The sequence below is a fragment of the Micromesistius poutassou genome (genome assembly GCF_964030765.1).
Source record: "Micromesistius poutassou genome assembly, chromosome: 4".
Taxonomy (NCBI): Eukaryota; Metazoa; Chordata; class Actinopteri; order Gadiformes; family Gadidae; genus Micromesistius; species Micromesistius poutassou.
Window position 1 is genome coordinate 1715428 of NC_140274.1, and position 20967 is coordinate 1736394.

At 51.5% G+C, this 20967-nt stretch overlaps 1 protein-coding gene across 1 annotated transcript in view; it reads right to left on the reverse strand.

Annotated features, from left to right (window-relative positions):
* Nucleotides 1–10638: 10638 nt before the first annotated feature.
* Nucleotides 10639–20967, reverse strand: part of LOC311342358 (solute carrier family 12 member 9) — a 62614-nt gene continuing 52285 nt past the window's right edge. The window contains exons 11-13 of the mRNA XM_084467205.1: nucleotides 14511–14685; nucleotides 12653–12799; nucleotides 10639–12407 (exon numbers count right to left, since the gene is read on the reverse strand). Of these exons, the coding sequence (XP_084323331.1) occupies nucleotides 11497–12407; nucleotides 12653–12799; nucleotides 14511–14685 (1233 nt within the window). The 3' untranslated portion in view covers nucleotides 10639–11496. The remainder of the gene's footprint in view (nucleotides 12408–12652; nucleotides 12800–14510; nucleotides 14686–20967) is intronic.

Below are 20967 nucleotides of genomic sequence, written 5' to 3' on the forward strand. Positions count from 1 at the left end.
AAAGTGGATTTTCGTAGAATTCTTGCATCATGCACCTTGCCAGGTGCACCCACAAATATGTCACGAAACCTCCCAGTCTCATCCACGATCCCTTGCAGAACAACAGAGTAATATTTTTTTTCTGTTTAAGTAGTCCCCCCCTCTGGTGTGTGGTCTTTGTATCTTTATGTGGCAGCCATCAATGGCCCCAATAATTCCTTGTATGCCACACTTTGTGTTGAAAGCAGCAGAGGAGGCTGTCTTCTCACAAATGGTGGGCCAGCTGACAAAAGAGGGCACCATGTTGCAAAAAGCTGAGAGCACTTCAACAATACATCTATGGGCTGATGATTGTGACATGTTAAATTTGTCTCACATTTCACGAAAACTATTCTGATTGGCCAAATACCACAAAAAAAGTGCAAGCTTTTGTCTCAGAGGAATCGAAGAAGGGCCTCCTGTGTGCTCTTCATTTAGGCCCAGATGCTTCAGTAGGTAAGTTATGTAATCAAACTGGGAGTGGGTGATGCAAGATGTCTGTAAAATGTGCGTTCATCCATTTGAAATAGTATTTCCCATTCGGTACCAGTCTTGAGAATTTGCCGTGGTATAACACATTGGCCAAGTATTGATAATCTGAAAAGGAGAACATGAAGTGTATTAGTTCCTAAATTACGGACAGATTTAAAAAAAATGAATGCCACATTAAAATACAAAGATCTCACACCAGAGGGGGGGACTACTTAAACAGGAAGAATAACTACTCTGTTGTTGTAATATTGATTGACATTACATCAGGACAATTTTGTTGTATAAACATGAAATTTGTTTACTGTCATACAGTTTTGTGCCGTTTAATACAGGAAGGGGTGTAAGAAGACAACACGTAGCCTAGCCAAATGGATAGACATATTTTTCTTTAGATGTTTTTAGACTTTTTCAAAAAGAAATTGCAATGAGGAAGGCTACAGTGCATAATTACCTCATCCGTCGTTTGGCCTCTTCCATCTCGTTTGTGTATATAAGTACACTTAATTGCTGACAGTCAAAATGCCTCTTCAAAAACAAAGCGAGTATCAGCTTAGCGCGGTGGTTGTCCATGTTTTCTGCTTACATCCTACTTCAAAGCCTGGAACGCTTTGAAGTAGGAGCTAGTACAGTTCAGGTAGGATAAGTCCCACATCCCACTGGTTTGGATGGGCTCTGGAACACACCATAATATTGGTAATTTGGATCATCAACTTGCCGCCAGCCCCTGTCCTAGTTTACTCAAACGTCGTTGACTTTCAGACTGAATTTGATATCATCACAACCACTGATGCGGAGCGTCTGCTTTTGCGCTCACGCTCTGCATACTACGAGCATGGGGATAAGGCAGGCTGACTCCTGGCTCACCAGCTACGCCGCCAGGGAGCCTCACGTGTAATTGCTCAGATAGAACATTTGTCTGGCAAGTTGCATACGGACCCTTAACTCAGTTTTTTGCTCTTTTTATTCTTCTTTATATAAGTCAGAGACACCAGAGATTGTCCAAAATCAAATGTGACCTTCAAAGATGGAGAAATTTACCTCTGTCTTTGATCGGAAGAATTAATACAGTGAAAATGAACATTCTGCCAAAATTTCTGTTTTTGTTTCATTGTTTCCCCCTATTTTTGCCTAAACATTTTTTTAAAACCATTGATCAAACTTTTTCAGGCTTCTTATGGTGTGGAAAGGTTCCCAGAGTCCGTAAATCATTATTGGAGAGATGCAAATTTAATGGTGGTTTATCTCTACCTAATTTTCAGCTGTATTATTGGGCGGCACACATCCACAAAATCACATTTTGGTTTAATTCAAGCGACCCACCATGGTGTAAGTTAGAGGCAGAGTCTTGTGTTTTGTCTTCTCTATTGGCTCTACTTACCTCCTCTATCTCAACCAGCCCCTCTGGCTTCACAAACAACCAAGTAGTAAGTTCCACACTAAAGATCTGGTACCAATTCAGGAGACAGTTTAAATTGACTTCTGCTTCAACTTCAGCTCCCTTACTAAAGAATAATCTATTCAAACCCGCACTCGCAGACTCCACTTTCTCTGTATGGCACGGTAAAGGCCTGACATTTTTAAAAGACCTGTATAGAGATGGTATCTTCCGTAGCTTTACAGACCTGTCATGTGAATTTCATCTCCCTCCCTCTCATTTATTTCGCTATTTTCAAATCAGACATTGTGTCAAATTGCTATTTCCAACCTTCCCCTCCTCACCTGCGATTCAGTTGTGGGAAGAGTTTCTCTGTTCCAACCCCTTTCAAAAATCTCTAATTTCTAAAACATATAACAAACTCCTGTCCACAAAAGATCAACTTGCTCTCGTTTGACACTCACACAGTTCAAAGTATTATAGAGTTCATTTTTCCAAAGCTCGACTGTCACAAATTTATCCCAGTGTCATCGATAGTTGTGACAAATGTCATTCTTCATCCTGTAATTTAACGATGTTTTATTCTTTCCCTTTACTATCTCGCTTCTGGCAGAACTACTTTGATACAATGTCAAAAATACTTTTGTTGACAATAACTGTCTCTCCCCATATTGCAATTTTTGGGATTCCTGAAGATTACAACCGATATACTTCCAAGCACTCAGACATTTTAGCCTTCACCTCTTTACTGGCAAGACGGCATCTTCTCCTTAACTGGAAGTCCACTAAAGCTCCCTCCAGCTCTCGATGGCTCAGTGATGTCATGTCTTTCCTCAAGTTAGAGAAGATTAAATATTCAATACGAGGTAACACAGACAAGTTTTACGACAAGTGGCAATCCTTCTTAACATACTTCAACTCTCTTTCTTCTGTCTCCTGATTGATAGGCCCCACTCCGCCCACCCCCTCCCCTTTTTTTGTGTGTGCTAATTATTTTATTTGTATTATTTGTATATGTTTTTGTTTATTTAATTGCATTTTTTTTTTTTTACAATTTGTATTATTATTGTTATTATGTTTGTTATAGTTGGGTTATTCCTTCCTGTAATATCTAAAAAAGAAAAAAAATCTGGATTTATGGCAGTTATTTTGACTCACTGTCAAGTTGTCAATTCTTTGTATCCCCTGTGCCATATTTTCAATAAAAATATTGAACAAAAAAAATAAACAGGACTTGTTAAGCGCATATTCAGATGTGTGAATCACTCCTAGCCAAAACCTCCTGTCCTTCAAAACATATCAACACCAAGTCACAGAGAGGGAGGAGAAGAGCCAGCAGCAAAATAAACAGCCCTGACATTTTGTGTGCATCGTGCAAAGCCACCCTTAGACACACACACACACACACACACATACACACACACATTATTAATGTAATGTATCAAATAATCAAAGTAATGGCAAATTCCTGCCTCCTCTACAGGGGGCCCTGAGTAAGGGCCTAAATGCCCCAAACAATCCTGCACAAATAATCTCAGACACATGCACACATACACAGACACACTCAAACAAAAACACATACACACACAAGCACACACGCACACACACACGCACCAACATACCAAACCGACATGATGGAAACACTTTGGAACAGGCGCTGCAAACATTTGAGGGGATCCCACTTCAAACGTTCCTCGGCCGCTCCGTCCATCTCACACTGAGGCTCAGTGTGTGTGTGAGGTGGGAGGGTGAGATGGGGGTGGGGGCTCGGGTCAATCATGGTGCTACTCTTACCCCGCCTGCACCACCACCTGTCACTCACCACCTCCTGCCCGATGGAGCAAAACAAAATCTAGCTGACATAGGATAGCCAATGACTGATGTATGTAATGACTGTATGTACCCGGGGATGTGTGTGTGTGTGTGTGTGTGTGTGTGTGTGTGTGTCTGTGTGTGTGTGTGCATGCGTCTTTGTGGAAAATGGGGATGATAGATATTAGATAGATATTCAACAGTGTGGCAACTTTTCATCCATAAAGCAGACTGGAGAATGAGGAGCATAGAAGACCCCCCATGGCTCCCAGACAAGTGCGCCCATACATATTCAGACAGCACAGTGGAAGCACAACATGGCCCAGGCCAGCATGACACCCCCACACACCCACACACACACACACACACAGTTGGCGCTGTCAACCCGCATGCTGTTCTGTGTGTGTGTGTCTGTAGTGTACAATGTGTGGTCACTGTGCATAGTTTGAAAGTGAGGTCTGTTGTTGGCAGGTTCTCTCTGAACCTTTGTATTCTTTGTGTTCCTTTGTGAAGTGGTGGACTGCAGGGTGAACACATGTAAAGTATGTAACATATCACTGAGAGATGGAACTATTACAAACCAAATATATAAGAAAATGTTATGTGTATTAACATACATCTTAATGTCAGCTAATAAACACAATTTCTATGTAGTTTGTACCTGGATAACCCTTAATAACTTATTTAGAGCCCTAATAAGAGTTTATGTTATCCATCACTTGAATTAAAAAAATGAATGTCTCAAATGGATTGATCCACTATCAAATGAGTCAATCCATAACTATTGAAACATTTGTAACCTTTGACATTGTATTATCGTTTATAGTTCAATATTAAAAGCTGGTATCTGTAATCTTCGTCCTACCTCTGCTGCCTACCTCTACCTCTAGAGTTCACAGATAAACGTTCTTCAATCTGTGTGTTAAAGAATGAAAGAGTGTAAAGCTCGTCTCCCGAGCCCATGAGGAGGAGGGGTGGTGCCACGGCGGCGGACAGCGCTGGTGTTTGAATGGCCGTCAACGCAGCAGAGAAGTGAGCACATGTTTGATCAGAAACAACTGGGCAGGTCCCAGTGAGCGAGAGAAGAGAGCGACAGAGGGAACAACACGCACTTACACAAACTCGTGCACACACACACACACACACACAGCCAAAGACATTCACAGTGCACTAAGCACTCAACAAATGTCACTGCAGATAAAATGACGAGTCACGGTGACATGGCTTAGTTGGGATGAGAGAGTGGGAGAACAGAGCCATGGTCAGAGTGGAGTGGGGTTAATGCCACAGCGCTTATCAAATACTTTGAGAGGAAAGGGAAGCCCTCTGTAAACATTCCTCTGCATCCTGCCAGCTACACACATGCAGCTACACACATGTAGCTACACACATGTAGCTACACACATGTAGGTGGCAGGATGATATTCATTTGAAATACTGGCTCCAGAACAGTTTTCTTACACACACACACACACACACACACACACACACACACACACACACACACGCACATGCACATGCACACACACATACACACACACGCACTTATCCACTCAGGTATCAGTGTGACCAAACCCCACTTCACTTCCCAGCTCCCTTTTTTCTCTCAAACCTCTTCAATTTAGCCTCCCCCTCTTTCTCCCCCTCTCCCTCCCTCCCTGTTTCTCTCCCACCTTCTCTCCCTCAACCTTTCACTCCCGCCGTCTCCCTTCCTCCCTCCATCTCTCACTCTCTCCCTCCGTCTCACCTCTGGGGCCCTCTCGCACTCCCCCACCGCCTCCTCCTCTCCTCCTCTCTGTCCCCCAGCCATCTGATGACTGCAATCTGCATGTCATGTAGAATTAAGTGGATGTGAGGCGAGCGAGGGGGGGGCGGGGAGGGGGTGATGAGATGTGTGGCTACGTGCACAGCTTCTGCCTGTGTCCCAGCGGCACGCTTTCTCAGATCTAGGCGACAGACACGACAGAGCTAGATTAATACGTTGGGGTGTGCACACACACACACACACACACACACACACACACACACACACACACACACACACACACACACACCAAACACATACGCACACACCAAACACACACACACACACACACACACATGAATATACACTTACAGACATGGATAATTTGAGAGCTGTTGCACTTAGTTACCTTGTGCCTCACATTTGTAACACCCTATAAGAACCTTTAGAACACCCTGAGAACCACATGAGAACACCATGAGAACCTTTCTATATATAAGAACCCTTAATAAACTCCATATAAACCCTTAGAACACTATCCTTAGAACAGACCTCTAGAACCCTTAGAACACCCTTTAAGAACATTTAGAACAGTCCTCTAAGAATATATAGAGCAGCCTCCTCTCGATTATGAATCTCCCTCTCTCTACGGGAGTTCTTCCCTCTAGTTTCAAGGCTGTGGTGATAAAAACGCTACTCAAAAAGCCTGGCCTAGATCCTGAATGAGTCAGCAACTATCGGCCTATATCGACCCTCCCCTCCATGTCCAGTTACAGGAAAGGATTGTAGCAAAGCAAATCATAGATTATCTGATGAGGAACAACCTTTTCAAACCTTTTCAGTCCGGGTTTAGGAATTTCCATTAAACTGAAACTGCTGTGACAAGAGTGGTAAATGATCTCCTTCTTGCTTTAGTTACCAATGCAGACTTGATGCGTGTGTTGCTCGACCTCAGTGCTGCGTTCCACACAATCGACCACAGCATTCTCCTTCACCGTCTTGAGCACTATGTTGGCTTCGGGGGTTCGGCTCTTCACTGGCTTGATTCTTACCTCACAGAACAGTTTGTGCTCTGAACACAGTTTGTGCTCTGTGAGGGTTCAGAATCGCAGCACTGCAAACTACGCTTTGGTGTTCCACAAGGGTCGGTCCTTGGTCCATTGCTTTTTGCAATCTACGTGCTTCCCTTGGGCGACGTTATCCACGGCTGTGGAATTAACTTCCACTGCTATGCAGATGACACCCAACTCTCTATTCCTGTGGAATCAAGGGACTCAGCCCAGATCCAGAAGGTTGAGTCCTGTCTGGCTGCAGTGACGAGTTGGATGTCACATAACTTCCTGCAGCTTAATACTGGTAAGACAGAGCAGATAATAATCTGCTCAAAGCAGGACCAGAGAGAATTCGAGATGGTCTTGCTGTGTTTGGATGGTGTCCTGTTTGACCCTCTGCTCTGTTTTGACCAACATGTTAGAAGTATAACTAGAATTGCATTTTTCCATCTGAGAATTATTGCAAAAATCTGACGGATTGTTTTAATATGTACGTAGCTGGTATTTAAACAAACTACTGTATCCAATAACAATTTCAACAATTAACATATAACAATATTTACCACTGGAGCAGTATTAAAAAGCGGAAGAGGAAGCGCTTCCACACTAGCAACTCGTTCCAAACTCAGAACGCTACAAACGCTAGCCAGCACTAAGCCTCATCTCCGTAGGACGCGACTCGCATGAAAGCATTCTAGCAAGCCTGCAGCCTTCACATTGGGAAGCAGCCAGTGACAGGAGGACTGGGAAGTACACGAACAGAGACGAAGCAAGACGAGTCTAAACGCAAAAATAAAATAAAGGGTTAGAAAATTTACCCAAGCTCAAATTAAAGAAAAAAGCGAAAAGACGCTGATAAGGACACACTTTTTTAGGGCTACTGTTGGGGATGCAGACAGGAACAACAATGTCCAAAGCGTTGGACATGCCGCTACAGCAGCAGCTGGCTGTGACTAGGTGCTAGGTGAAGACCTGTGAGAAGACGTCAATAAGTAGGACTCTCTGTGTCAGAAGTGTGTGATGTGGAGAACAATCTATCTTTTTCTCTCTCTCTCTCTCTCTCTCTCTCTCTCTCGCTCTCTCTCTCTCTCTCTCTCATAGACTCTCTCTCTCATAGACTCTCTCACTCATAGACTCTCTCACGTAATTTTTTCATTTTGGCAAGTAGCCGTGTAATAATGTAGCTTATAGAACGTTGCCGGTTATTATCTAAAATAAGCCCCTTAAGGGAGAAGCAAGACACCTCCGCTTCAAGTCGGGGTCCGGTTCGCCCTGTCGGGGCCTACCGTAATTTCCCGCATTTAGGCCGCATCATGGATAAACCGCAAGCCTTTCATTTATGTATTTAAAAAAGCAGAATAAGCCGCACCCATATAGGCCACACAAGTTTCAAATGCGCTGATTATGTAATGAATAGGCATATAAAACCCTTCAGCCAAGTGATCACTGCAAATCGATGTTAAACTTGAACTTGCTTTCCCCCCCTTTAAGACCAACTAGGTCTACTGCTTGGCACGCATTATTTTTGTGCAGCAGCTATGGACCTGTCTTTCTTTAGGCCTAGGCTACTGTCTCCGAGTGCGTGTCGCTGTTTAAAACCTGACGAGGTGTTTACCAATGAGCTAGTTTACCATAATAAGACCATACGAATCTGGAAAAAATGAATAAAGACAGCGAGGATGCAGGGAGTTCAGCAAGGCTACAGCTGAAGATCAAGGTAAATAGGTGCTGATATATTTTAAACGTCAGCATTAGAGGAATTGACGTGTTCCACGATGGACAAATTTAACGCACAACTGTGTGTTTATGCTGAGACTGCTTTACTTTTATCTACCTGTCTGTGTGCACCGTGCGGGCTTTGCGCACTGTCAAGGGAAAGAGGCAGTGGTTGAAAAAAAATATTTTGACCGCTTATTAGTGAATTAAGTTCACTCGTTGCTTCTAATGGTTTATTCGTTTCCCAGTATTTCATTAATTTAGAATTTTTTTTTTTGGGTGAAACACAACACTGCCAATGTGGCAGTTCCATGCGCAACAGGGATTTATAAAGGTTACTGTACAGTGGCGGAGAATGCGTCAGGAGCTGAATCACCACTACGGTAGAGCTAAGAAGGTTCTACGAGCGCTTCAGACCAACCTTACCAACAAACGATACAAACAAAACCAACAAAATACATAAAAATGCCAAATAGTGATAACACGTCCATTAAGTCGCCGCCGGTCCAGATGTGTCAGGTGTGCACGAGAGACAGAACGTTCGCTTACCACTTTTGGAAATGCCATATCATATATACAGTACGTTCGGATCGCATGACAGGACTAGATCTATTCCGATTAGAAATCTATTCAGAACAGAAGTGTCCATGTAAACGCGGCTATTGTGGCTGCCAAGTTAGCATAAACCAGCTCATGGGAAATTGACTGAAGGCATAAATAATTATATAAATAAATAGGTACAAACACAGGGGTTCCTAATGAGGAAAAACACTTTATTATATATAATTATAGAAGTTTACGTATATTTCTACAGGACTGCATGTTGTAATTTTAAATTCTTTACATTTTCTGATGGTTTGTATTTGAAGATATAGTTGTTTTATAGTGTCACCAAAACAACAAAAGATAAGTACCATCCTTCTGAGACATTCTGAATAGTATGAATATCCAATACGATTGGTTTCAATGAGATTTTGCCCACTTTTCTGTGTGATTCCAGATCTGACAAATCTACTCTCTGAACATGTCAATGTCATGTTAACAATTGGCTAGATATTTGATCTTGGCCAAAATAATCCAGGATTGAGTTCTGTAATGTGAATGTAACTTTACATTAGTTGTTCTGGTGAATCAAATTAAATTAATAATACAATTAATACATAATTAGCATTCATTTGAAATAACAGGGGAATCTATTACAGACCTTGGATTAGATATATAATCAAATGCTACAACCAGCTACAAAGTATTTAAAATGCTGGTTATATCTTTTGAGGAGCCCAACATAATGACATTAATTCATTGATATTTCATATATCCGTGGCAGAGCGTATTGATTTCGGGCCTTGGTAGATTTGGGTTGCCTCTTAATTTTCTGGCACTTTGGCAGATTGGTCGATCGGTCGAGGTCCACAGTCAACGTTTTGTAGTCAGTTCCTGCGGCAGCTGAAGAAGTTCAACCTGCCAAAGCCAATGATGGTGCTCTTCTACACCTCCATCATTGAGTCCATCCTCACCTCCTCCATCACCATCTGGTACGCTGCTGCCTGTGCCAAGGACAACAGCAGACTGTCTGCCACCCCTCCAGGGCCCGGGGCCGGGCAGGTAGGATTGTGGCCCCTCCCACCCTGGACATACACTCTATGAATCACTCCCCTCCGGCAGGACCAAAACAAGACACAAGCTCAGTTTCTGCCCGACTGCAGTTGGCCTGATGAACACTGCCGGGTCCCCCACTGACACTGACGATGGCTCAGACCTCTGGACCCCCTCTGTCACCATACAGTCCCCCACTGACACTGACGATGGCTCAGACCTCTGGACCCCCTCTGTCACCATACAGTCACCTTTGCACTAATGAGAGGCATGTGCTTACATATCTCGTTCACGTTGTCGTTACTTATGGTTTTATGGTTGTCTGTCTCGTTATCACGCTGTCTATTTATGTTGATTGTTTATTGTTGAATGTTTGTTTATTGTATGGCATGCACCTTATTTGCCAAAACAAATTCCTTGTATGTGAAAACCTACTTGGCAATAAACTCCTTTTTGGTTCAGGTTCAGATTCTGAGTTCTACAAACAGCGCTGTCCCAATAAAGGCAAGGAGTTCTCAGAAAGTTACAGTAGCCATGAGTCCCAGAAATAAAGAATGGCTTCAAGAAGGATTATCATTATTATGAACTATTCTCCTCCAAATCCACTCACTCAGGACATTGTCATGCACGTCCGTCATAGTTTTCTTTGTTCATTCAGATATATATATATAAATATATAAATATATTAGATTGACTTCAAAAATACATTTGGGGGAATTGCTGTGGCAAATGATATCTAATATTACCATTTTGTAATGTTCTGCACTTGGTTTTCAAATAGTACTGTGGCTAACGGAACCACACTAGAATATAAGCTATTTAAATTTATTTAAATTTAGCTAAACAACAAAGCTAGAACAAAGATATCTTATTTTATAGATCGTACAAAGAAATGTATAGAATACGATGGGATGTATGCTGGGCCAAGTCATTTAAGTTCAAGTGTCGTCAGGAGGAGAGAGAGGTTTGTACGTCATCGTTGAGGCTGCATTTGGCTCAAGTTCAAACCACTGTGCAAATCAGTCAGGTATGAAATCCTGGGGCAGAGCAGGAGCTCAGCTCAGGAGGGAGCAAAGTCCTGACTGGAATCTTCCACTTCTGGTCGAAAATATAGAAAAAAATCATCATTCTAAAAGGGTTTTGTACATTAAGTATAAACTCAGCAATCATAAAGCGTTATGCCTGGAGAGGAGTCAGGATAAGTCCAGACTCAGTAAACATTTTAAAGACAGCATATTGGCGATTTTACAAAACATATCAAAAAAGGTGAAATAAAGCTCTGAATAGGGATAAAAATAACCTTGACATTCACCATCCGTATTATGATTCATTGGGTTTTACTTGCTGTGAAACAGTGTTCACTAAGCATTGCACTCGTGTAAATCACTAAGCAATGGCCTGAAATAAATTACAGGGAAAGTGTGAAAAAGACCTCCTGTAAAAAAAACTCTACTGATGATGTAGTGCAGTGCTGCCTCACATACATTTGATTGTTTTTGGTAACAAGAACAAATTAAAATGACATACCAAAAAATAGGGACCAAAAGAATTGACATTTGATTTGAAAACAGAATTGAGCCTTATCTTTAGGGTCGGGTCTGGGATGGAATTAGAGGAGTACTGGCGAGACGTTGGACCTCCGGACAGTAAGACCTCGCCCCCCCCATCGACGCACATGAGCCGGGGCGAGGTCAGAGGTCGGTGGTCAGGACGGGCGTGACCCCGTGGATGAGCAGCGTGGGGCCCAGGTCCAGGGTGAGCAGGTCCAGCTGCCGCAGGTAGGTGGTGTAGCGCCGCGTGTCGGCGGGCGGGCGGGGCAAGTACAGGAAGCGCACGGCAGGAGACAGGCAGGGCTGGTCCAGGATCAGCCTGTTGACGGCCAGCAGGTAGTCGTCGCTGAGCCGCGCCCCGTTACCGGGGAAGCTGTTGACGTACTCCTCCTCCTCCTCCTCCTCCTCCTCCTCCGGCTCCTCCTCGTGGTGCTCCTCCTGCTCTGGGTGCTCCTGGCCGGGCCCCAGGGGCCTCTTGTCGGCCCGGCCCTGCCGCTGCCAGTGCAGCGCCACCTGGCGGTCCCAGGGCACCGTGTACACCGTGGCCTTGATGCGCAGCTCCTTCAGCAGCTGGCCCAGCTTCTCCTTGGTGCCGCGCAGGCTGCGCCCTTCCTCCACGCACAGGAAGAGGCGGAGCCGGGCCCGGCGCCAGGCCCGCACCATGTTGAGGATACAGGCGAGCTGCAGCAGGAACAGGGAGCAGGTGTCCACGTAGCTGCTGCTGTCGGGCCGCAGCAGGTTGACGGGCCACACGTCCACGTACACGCCCGCGCCCTTCTCCGCCGGCGACAGGGCGCGCGTCCGCTGGAAGCGGTGGAAGTAGCGCGCCAGCGCCACGTTCTTCAGCATCTTGATGGCGTCGGCGATCACGGCCACGTACTCCTGGGGCTCCAGGCTCTTCCCGCCGGCCGCGCCGCCGCGCAGCGGGGGGAAGTGGAACGGCGCGCGCCGCTCCGGGTCCTCGGCGTCCCCGGGGAGCACCAGGCCCAGCTGGTCCTCCGGGGGCTGGTCGTCATAGAAACCCAGCACCAGGGTGTTGGGACGCATCCCGCCTACCAGGAGAGAAGGCGTAGGGGGCCGCTGTCAGACATTAGATCTTTATATATATACATATATATCAACTATCAAATATCTACAATTATAATAAATAATAGGGTGACAATTATGCATATGGAAAAATAACCAAAAAATGAAAATAAAAACAAAGAACCCCCCACTGGCCCTCAGGGCCCCCTCCACACTGGAGTGGAGCGCTCGGGTCAGAGGTGGCGTTGTGCTCAGCGGGGGGCCCACTGACCCAGGCCGGAGATGAAGAGCAGGTGCTGCACCCCGTGGCGCACCGAGGTGGCCAGAGTCAGGTTGACGAAGGCCTTGATGTTGAGGTGGTCCACCAGGGAGAGCCACGAGTCGTACTGGGACTGCAGGGGGTCCGACGGCAGGGTGTCTGCACCGCGAGGCAGCGGGGGGGGGGGGGGGGGGCAGAGGGAGACAACAAAAGACAGGGAGGAGGAGGAGGAGGGGCCGAGAGGGGAGGAGAGGGGGAGGACGTCGTGTTGAGAAGAGGGAGAGAGAGAGAGAGAGAGGAGAAAGGGAGATGTGGATTGAGAAACATAAGAGATGCGGGAGCATTAAATTGAGATTGGTGTGAAAGATGCAGGGAGGGAGGGGAGGTTTAGGAAAGAGCGAGGGAGAGAGAGTGAGAGAGAGAGCGAGCGGTGTGGAGTTGAATGGTGAGTGCGAGATAGGGAAGGGAGATAGGAAGGAGGAGATAAAGGGAGGAGACAGGCCATCAATCATCACCAAACAAAAGCAGGAAGCAACGCACATAAAGAAACAGAACAACGTAAACAACAATATGCATTTTGGTCCTCGCGGGACATCCAAATCCTGGAGAAGAATTCATGCCATAGCTCTGCAGCAAGGGGGGTCTTATAAGTTGGAATTTTGGAAATGATCAAACAAATGCAATATAGATATAGGACCTGCTGAATCCAAAGACATACACACACACTCACACACACACACATAAAACATACACACTCAGTTACACTCAAACAATGTGTTTACGTGTGCATGAATGGCATATGCGCCTCATACAAGGGCTCTGTCTCTTCAATATCTAACATGAACAGCGAGCGAGCGAGCGTGTGTGTGTGTGTGTGTGTGTGTGTGTGTGTGTGTGTGTGTCCTCTGGTCAGGGTAAGAGGAGGGCGCTGGGCGGCCCTGGCCTGTAGCAGCAGAAGAGGCGGAGCTGTTCCTGTGATCAGAGAGCTCTCCACCGCCGCGTGGCGCACGCCTGCTTCTTCAGACGAGGGCGTCGGCTCTCCCTCACGCCTCAGCCCTTCATCCCTCAGCCCTTCATCCCTCAGCCCTCCATCCCTCATCCCTCCATCCCTCAGCTCTTAACACTTAACCCGGGTCACAGCGGGACAAACCTCTCCTCTGATGAATGGAGGGGAGGTGTTAGTGTTACCCTCTGGTGAGGAGACTGACACGGCCAGCAGACAGACACACAGTTAGTGTTACCCTCTGGTGAGGAGACTGACACGGCCAGCAGACAGACACACAGTTAGTGTTACCCTCTAGTGAGGAGACTGACACGGCCAGCAGACAGTTGGGCTGCCTCACTTTCAGATGAGCGGATTTGTAGATACTGTTGAATCTATAGGGGTTATATTGTGCAGATATGCTTCTGGAGATGCATTGAGCGGTATTTTTCTAAATATAACTTTAAACAAACCTTTGAAAATGAGAACCAGGTTTCTTGTCGCCCTCGCTTGTATCTCATCAGCAATAAAGCAGCAGGTTACCAGACGAGCCGTGAAGACGGGACGCATGCGTACATGTGCTTAAAGGTTTTAAATGTACAGTAGGACGCACAGCAGGACGCGCTCCCCCAGCTGCACGTGGCCCAGGACGTACAGGCCGCTCTTCTTGTGTGTCTGTGTATGTGTGTGTGTGTGTGTGTGTGTGTGTGTGTGTGTGTGTGTGTGTGTGTGTGTGTGTGTTGCGGTGGACTCACTCAGCTCCCCCAGCTGGATGTGGCCCAGGACGTACAGGCCGCTCTTCTTGTGTGTGTGTGTGTGTGTGTGTGTGTGTATGTGTGTGTGTGTGTGTGTGTGTGTGTGTGTGTGTGTGTGTTGCGGTGGACTCACTCAGCTCCCCCAGCTGGACGTGGCCCAGGACGTACAGGCCGCTCTTCTTGATGTCGTTGATGAAGGAGATGAGGCCGGCGGCGGTGCGCGGGTTGGACACCATCAGCAGCACCTGGGGCCGCCAGAACTTGACGTGGTCCTTACGCACGTCCAGCATCAGCAGGTACTTCCTCACCTGGGGGGGGGGCAAGCAGGGCAGTGAGACAGGGTCCTCCTCCCCCGGGGGGGACAGGAGCAGTGAGACAGGTTCCTCCTGTCCCCCTGGGCGGGGGACAGGAGCAGTGAGACAGGTTTCTCCTCCCCCGGGGGGGGGGACAGTGAGACAGGTTCCTCCTCAAAGGAGCAGTGAGACAGGTTCCTCCTCCCCCGGGGCGGGGGACAGTGAGACAGGTTCCTCCTCAAAGGAGCAGTGAGACAGGTTCCTCCTCCCCCGGGGCGGGGGACAGGAGCAGTGAGACAGGTTCCTCCTCCCCCGGGGGGGACAGGAGCAGTGAGACAGGTTCCTCCTGTCCCCCTGGGCGGGGGACAGGAGCAGTGAGACAGGTTTCTCCTCCCCCGGGGGGGGGGACAGTGAGACAGGTTCCTCCTCAAAGGAGCAGTGAGACAGGTTCCTCCTCCCCCGGGGCGGGGGACAGTGAGACAGGTTCCTCCTCAAAGGAGCAGTGAGACAGGTTCCTCCTCCCCCGGGGCGGGGGACAGGAGCAGTGAGACAGGTTCCTCCTCCCCCGGGGGGGACAGGAGCAGTGAGACAGGTTCCTCCTCCCCCAGGGGGGGGGACAGTGAGACAGGTTCCTCCTCCCCCAGGGGGGGGGGACAGGAGCAGTGAGACAGGAGGCCGTGAGGCCGGGCGGCTGATGGGGCGTTCAGAGGAAGTGGATTCACTGAGTGTTGTTCTACCCCAGGCCTCTCGTTGCTTTTCTTTCACTCCCTGGTTGTAGTGTATGATTGTGTGTGTGTGTGTGTGTGTGTGTGTGTGTGTGTGTGTGTGTGTGTCTTTGTGTGCGAGTGTGTGTGTGAGCTGAAGCAAATCACATAACTAATCAAAACGGCATTAGGATATGAGACAGCTGCAGTGGGCCGGAGAATAGAGACTTATGTAGTGGGACTGTGTGTGTGTGTGTGTGTGTGTGTGTGTGTGTGTGTGTGTGTGTGTGTGTGTGTGCGTGCGTGCGTGCGTGCGTGTGTGCGTGCGTGCGTGCGTGCGTGTGTGTGTGTGTGTGTGTGTGTGTCTGTGTGTGTTGGCATGCAACTTTCGTATTTAAGTTTTCATTATGCGATAATGTTCCTGCCGGTGACTGTGTGTGTGTGTGTGTGTGTGTGTGTGTGTGTGTGTGTGTGTGTGTGTGTGTGTGTGTGTGTGTGATCCAGCGCTGATGAGCCGGTGCAGAGGACAGCATTAGGGAGACGTTAGCGCCTCGCAGCCGCACATCAGCACCTAGCCGCCGCACACCAGCACCTAGCCACACACCAGCACCTAGCCGCCGCACATCAGCACCTAGCCACACACCAGCACCTAGCCGCCGCACACCAGCACCTAGCCGCACACCAGCACCTAGCCGCCGCACACCAGCACCTAGCCGCCACACACCAGCACCTAGCCACACACCAGCACCTAGCCACACACCAGCACCTAGCCGCACACCAGCACCTAGCCGCCACACACCAGCACCTAGCCGCACACCAGCACCTAGCCACACACCAGCACCTAGCCACACACCAGCACCTAGCCGCCGCACACCAGCACCTAGCCACACACCAGCACCTAGCCACACACCAGCACCTAGCCACACACCAGCACCTAGCCACACACCAGCACCTAGCCACACACCAGCACCTAGCCACACACCAGCACCTAGCCACACACCAGCACCTAGCCGCCGCACACCAGCACCTAGCCGCACACCAGCACCTAGCCGCACACCAGCACCTAGCCACACACCAGCACCTAGCCGCACACCAGCACCTAGCCGCCACACACCAGCACCTAGCCACACACCAGCACCTAGCCACACACCAGCACCTAGCCGCCACACACCAGCACCTAGCCGCCACACACCAGCACCTAGCCACACACCAGCACCTAGCCGCCACACACCAGCACCTAGCCACACACCAGCACCTAGCCACACACCAGCACCTAGCCACACACCAGCACCTAGCCGCCACACACCAGCACCTAGCCACACACCAGCACCTAGCCACACACCAGCACCTAGCCGCCACACACCAGCACCTAGCCGCACACCAGCACCTAGCCGCCACACACCAGCACCTAGCCGCACACCAGCACCTAGCCGCCACACACCAGCACCTAGCCACACACCAGCACCTAGCCGCCGCACACCAGCACCTAGCCGCCGCACACCAGCACCTAGCCACACACCAGCACCTAGCCGCCACACACCAGCACCTAGCCGCCACACACCAGCACCTAGCCGCCACACACCAGCACCTAGCCACACACCAGCACCTAGCCGCCACACACCAGCACCTAGCCGCACACCAGCACCTAGCCACACACCAGCACCTAGCCGCCACACACCAGCACCTAGCCGCCACACACCAGCACCTAGCCGCCACACACCAGCACCTAGCCGCCACACACCAGCACCTAGCCGCCACACACCAGCACCTAGCCACACACCAGCACCTAGCCACACACCAGCACCTAGCCACACACCAGCACCTAGCCGCCACACACCAGCACCTAGCCACACACCAGCACCTAGCCACACACCAGCACCTAGCCGCCACACACCAGCACCTAGCCGCCACACACCAGCACCTAGCCACACACCAGCACCTAGCCGCCACACACCAGCACCTAGCCGCCACACACCAGCACCTAGCCGCCACACACCAGCACCTAGCCACACACCAGCACCTAGCCGCCACACACCAGCACCTAGCCGCCACACACCAGCACCTAGCCGCCACACACCAGCACCTAGCCACACACCAGCACCTAGCCACACACCAGCACCTAGCCGCCGCACACCAGCACCTAGCCGCCGCACACCAGCATCTAGCCGCCGCACACCAGCACCTAGCCGCCGCACACCAGCACCTAGCCGCCGCACACCAGCACCTAGCCACACACCAGCACCTAGCCGCCGCACACCAGCACCTAGCCGCCGCACACCAGCACCTAGCCGCACACCAGCACCTAGCCACACACCAGCACCTAGCCACACACCAGCACCTAGCCACACACCAGCACCTAGCCGCCGCACACCAGCACCTAGCCGCCGCACACCAGCACCTAGCCACACACCAGCACCTAGCCGCACACCAGCACCTAGCCACACACCAGCACCTAGCCGCACACCAGCACCTAGCCGCACACCAGCACCTAGCCACACACCAGCACCTAGCCGCCGCACACCAGCACCTAGCCACACACCAGCACCTAGCCGCACACCAGCACCTAGCCACACACCAGCACCTAGCCGCACACCAGCACCTAGCCGCACACCAGCACCTAGCCGCCACACACCAGCACCTAGCCACACACCAGCACCTAGCCGCCGCACACCAGCACCTAGCCGCCACACACCAGCACCTAGCCGCCGCACACCAGCACCTAGCCGCCGCACACCAGCACCTAGCCGCCACACCAGCACCTAGCCGCCACACACCAGCACCTAGCCACACACCAGCACCTAGCCGCCGCACACCAGCACCTAGCCGCACACCAGCACCTAGCCGCCGCACACCAGCACCTAGCCACACACCAGCACCTAGCCACACACCAGCACCTAGCCACACACCAGCACCTAGCCGCCACACACCAGCACCTAGCCGCCGCACACCAGCACCTAGCCGCCGCACACCAGCACCTAGCCACACACCAGCACCTAGCCGCCACACACCAGCACCTAGCCGCCACACACCAGCACCTAGCCGCCACACACCAGCACCTAGCCACACACCAGCACCTAGCCGCCACACACCAGCACCTAGCCGCACACCAGCACCTAGCCACACACCAGCACCTAGCCGCCACACACCAGCACCTAGCCGCCACACACCAGCACCTAGCCGCCACACACCAGCACCTAGCCGCCACACACCAGCACCTAGCCGCCACACACCAGCACCTAGCCACACACCAGCACCTAGCCACACACCAGCACCTAGCCACACACCAGCACCTAGCCGCCACACACCAGCACCTAGCCACACACCAGCACCTAGCCACACACCAGCACCTAGCCGCCACACACCAGCACCTAGCCGCCACACACCAGCACCTAGCCACACACCAGCACCTAGCCGCCACACACCAGCACCTAGCCGCCACACACCAGCACCTAGCCGCCACACACCAGCACCTAGCCACACACCAGCACCTAGCCGCCACACACCAGCACCTAGCCGCCACACACCAGCACCTAGCCGCCACACACCAGCACCTAGCCACACACCAGCACCTAGCCACACACCAGCACCTAGCCGCCGCACACCAGCACCTAGCCGCCGCACACCAGCACCTAGCCGCCGCACACCAGCACCTAGCCGCCGCACACCAGCACCTAGCCGCCGCACACCAGCACCTAGCCACACACCAGCACCTAGCCGCCGCACACCAGCACCTAGCCGCCGCACACCAGCACCTAGCCGCACACCAGCACCTAGCCACACACCAGCACCTAGCCACACACCAGCACCTAGCCACACACCAGCACCTAGCCGCCGCACACCAGCACCTAGCCGCCGCACACCAGCACCTAGCCACACACCAGCACCTAGCCGCACACCAGCACCTAGCCACACACCAGCACCTAGCCGCACACCAGCACCTAGCCGCACACCAGCACCTAGCCACACACCAGCACCTAGCCGCCGCACACCAGCACCTAGCCACACACCAGCACCTAGCCGCACACCAGCACCTAGCCACACACCAGCACCTAGCCGCACACCAGCACCTAGCCGCACACCAGCACCTAGCCGCCACACACCAGCACCTAGCCACACACCAGCACCTAGCCGCCGCACACCAGCACCTAGCCGCCACACACCAGCACCTAGCCGCCGCACACCAGCACCTAGCCGCCGCACACCAGCACCTAGCCGCCACACCAGCACCTAGCCGCCACACACCAGCACCTAGCCACACACCAGCACCTAGCCGCCGCACACCAGCACCTAGCCGCACACCAGCACCTAGCCGCCGCACACCAGCACCTAGCCACACACCAGCACCTAGCCACACACCAGCACCTAGCCGCCACACACCAGCACCTAGCCGCCGCACACCAGCACCTAGCCGCCGCACACCAGCACCTAGCCGCCGCACACCAGCACCTAGCCACACACCAGCACCTAGCCGCCGCACACCAGCACCTAGCCGCACACCAGCACCTAGCCGCCGCACACCAGCACCTAGCCACACACCAGCACCTAGCCACACACCAGCACCTAGCCGCCACACACCAGCACCTAGCCGCCGCACACCAGCACCTAGCCGCCACACACCAGCACCTAGCCACACACCAGCACCTAGCCGCCACACACCAGCACCTAGCCACACACCAGCACCTAGCCGCCGCACACCAGCACCTAGCCGCCGCACACCAGCACCTAGCCGCCGCACACCAGCACCTAGCCGCCACACACCAGCACCTAGCCACACACCAGCACCTAGCCGCCGCACACCAGCACCTAGCCACACACCAGCACCTAGCCACACACCAGCACCTAGCCGCCGCACACCAGCACCTAGCCGCCGCACACCAGCACCTAGCCGCACACCAGCACCTAGCCACACACCAGCACCTAGCCGCACATTAGCACCTAGCCGCACACCAGCACCTAGCCACACACCAGCACCTAGCCGCCGCACACCAGCACCTAGCCACACACCAGCACCTAGCCACACACCAGCACCTAGCCGCCGCACACCAGCACCTAGCCGCCGCACACCAGCACCTAGCCGCAAACCAGCACCTAGCCGCACACCAGCACCTAGCCGCACATTAGCACCTAGCCGCACACCAGCACCTAGCCACACACCAGCACTTAGCCACACACCAGCACCTAGCCACACACCAGCACCTAGCCACACACCAGCACCTAGCCACACACCAGCACCTAGCCGCACACCAGCACCTAGCCACACACCAGCACCTAGCCGCCGCACACCAGCACCTAGCCGCCGCACACCAGCACCTAGCCGCACACCAGCACCTAGCCGCCGCACACCAGCACCTAGCCGCCGCACACCAGCACCTAGCCACACACCAGCACCTAGCCACACACCAGCACCTAGCCGCCACACACCAGCACCTAGCCGCCACACACCAGCACCTAGCCGCCACACACCAGCACCTAGCCGCCACACACCAGCACCTAGCCACACACCAGCACCTAGCCACACACCAGCACCTAGCCGCCACACACCAGCACCTAGCCACACACCAGCACCTAGCCACACACCAGCACCTAGCCGCCA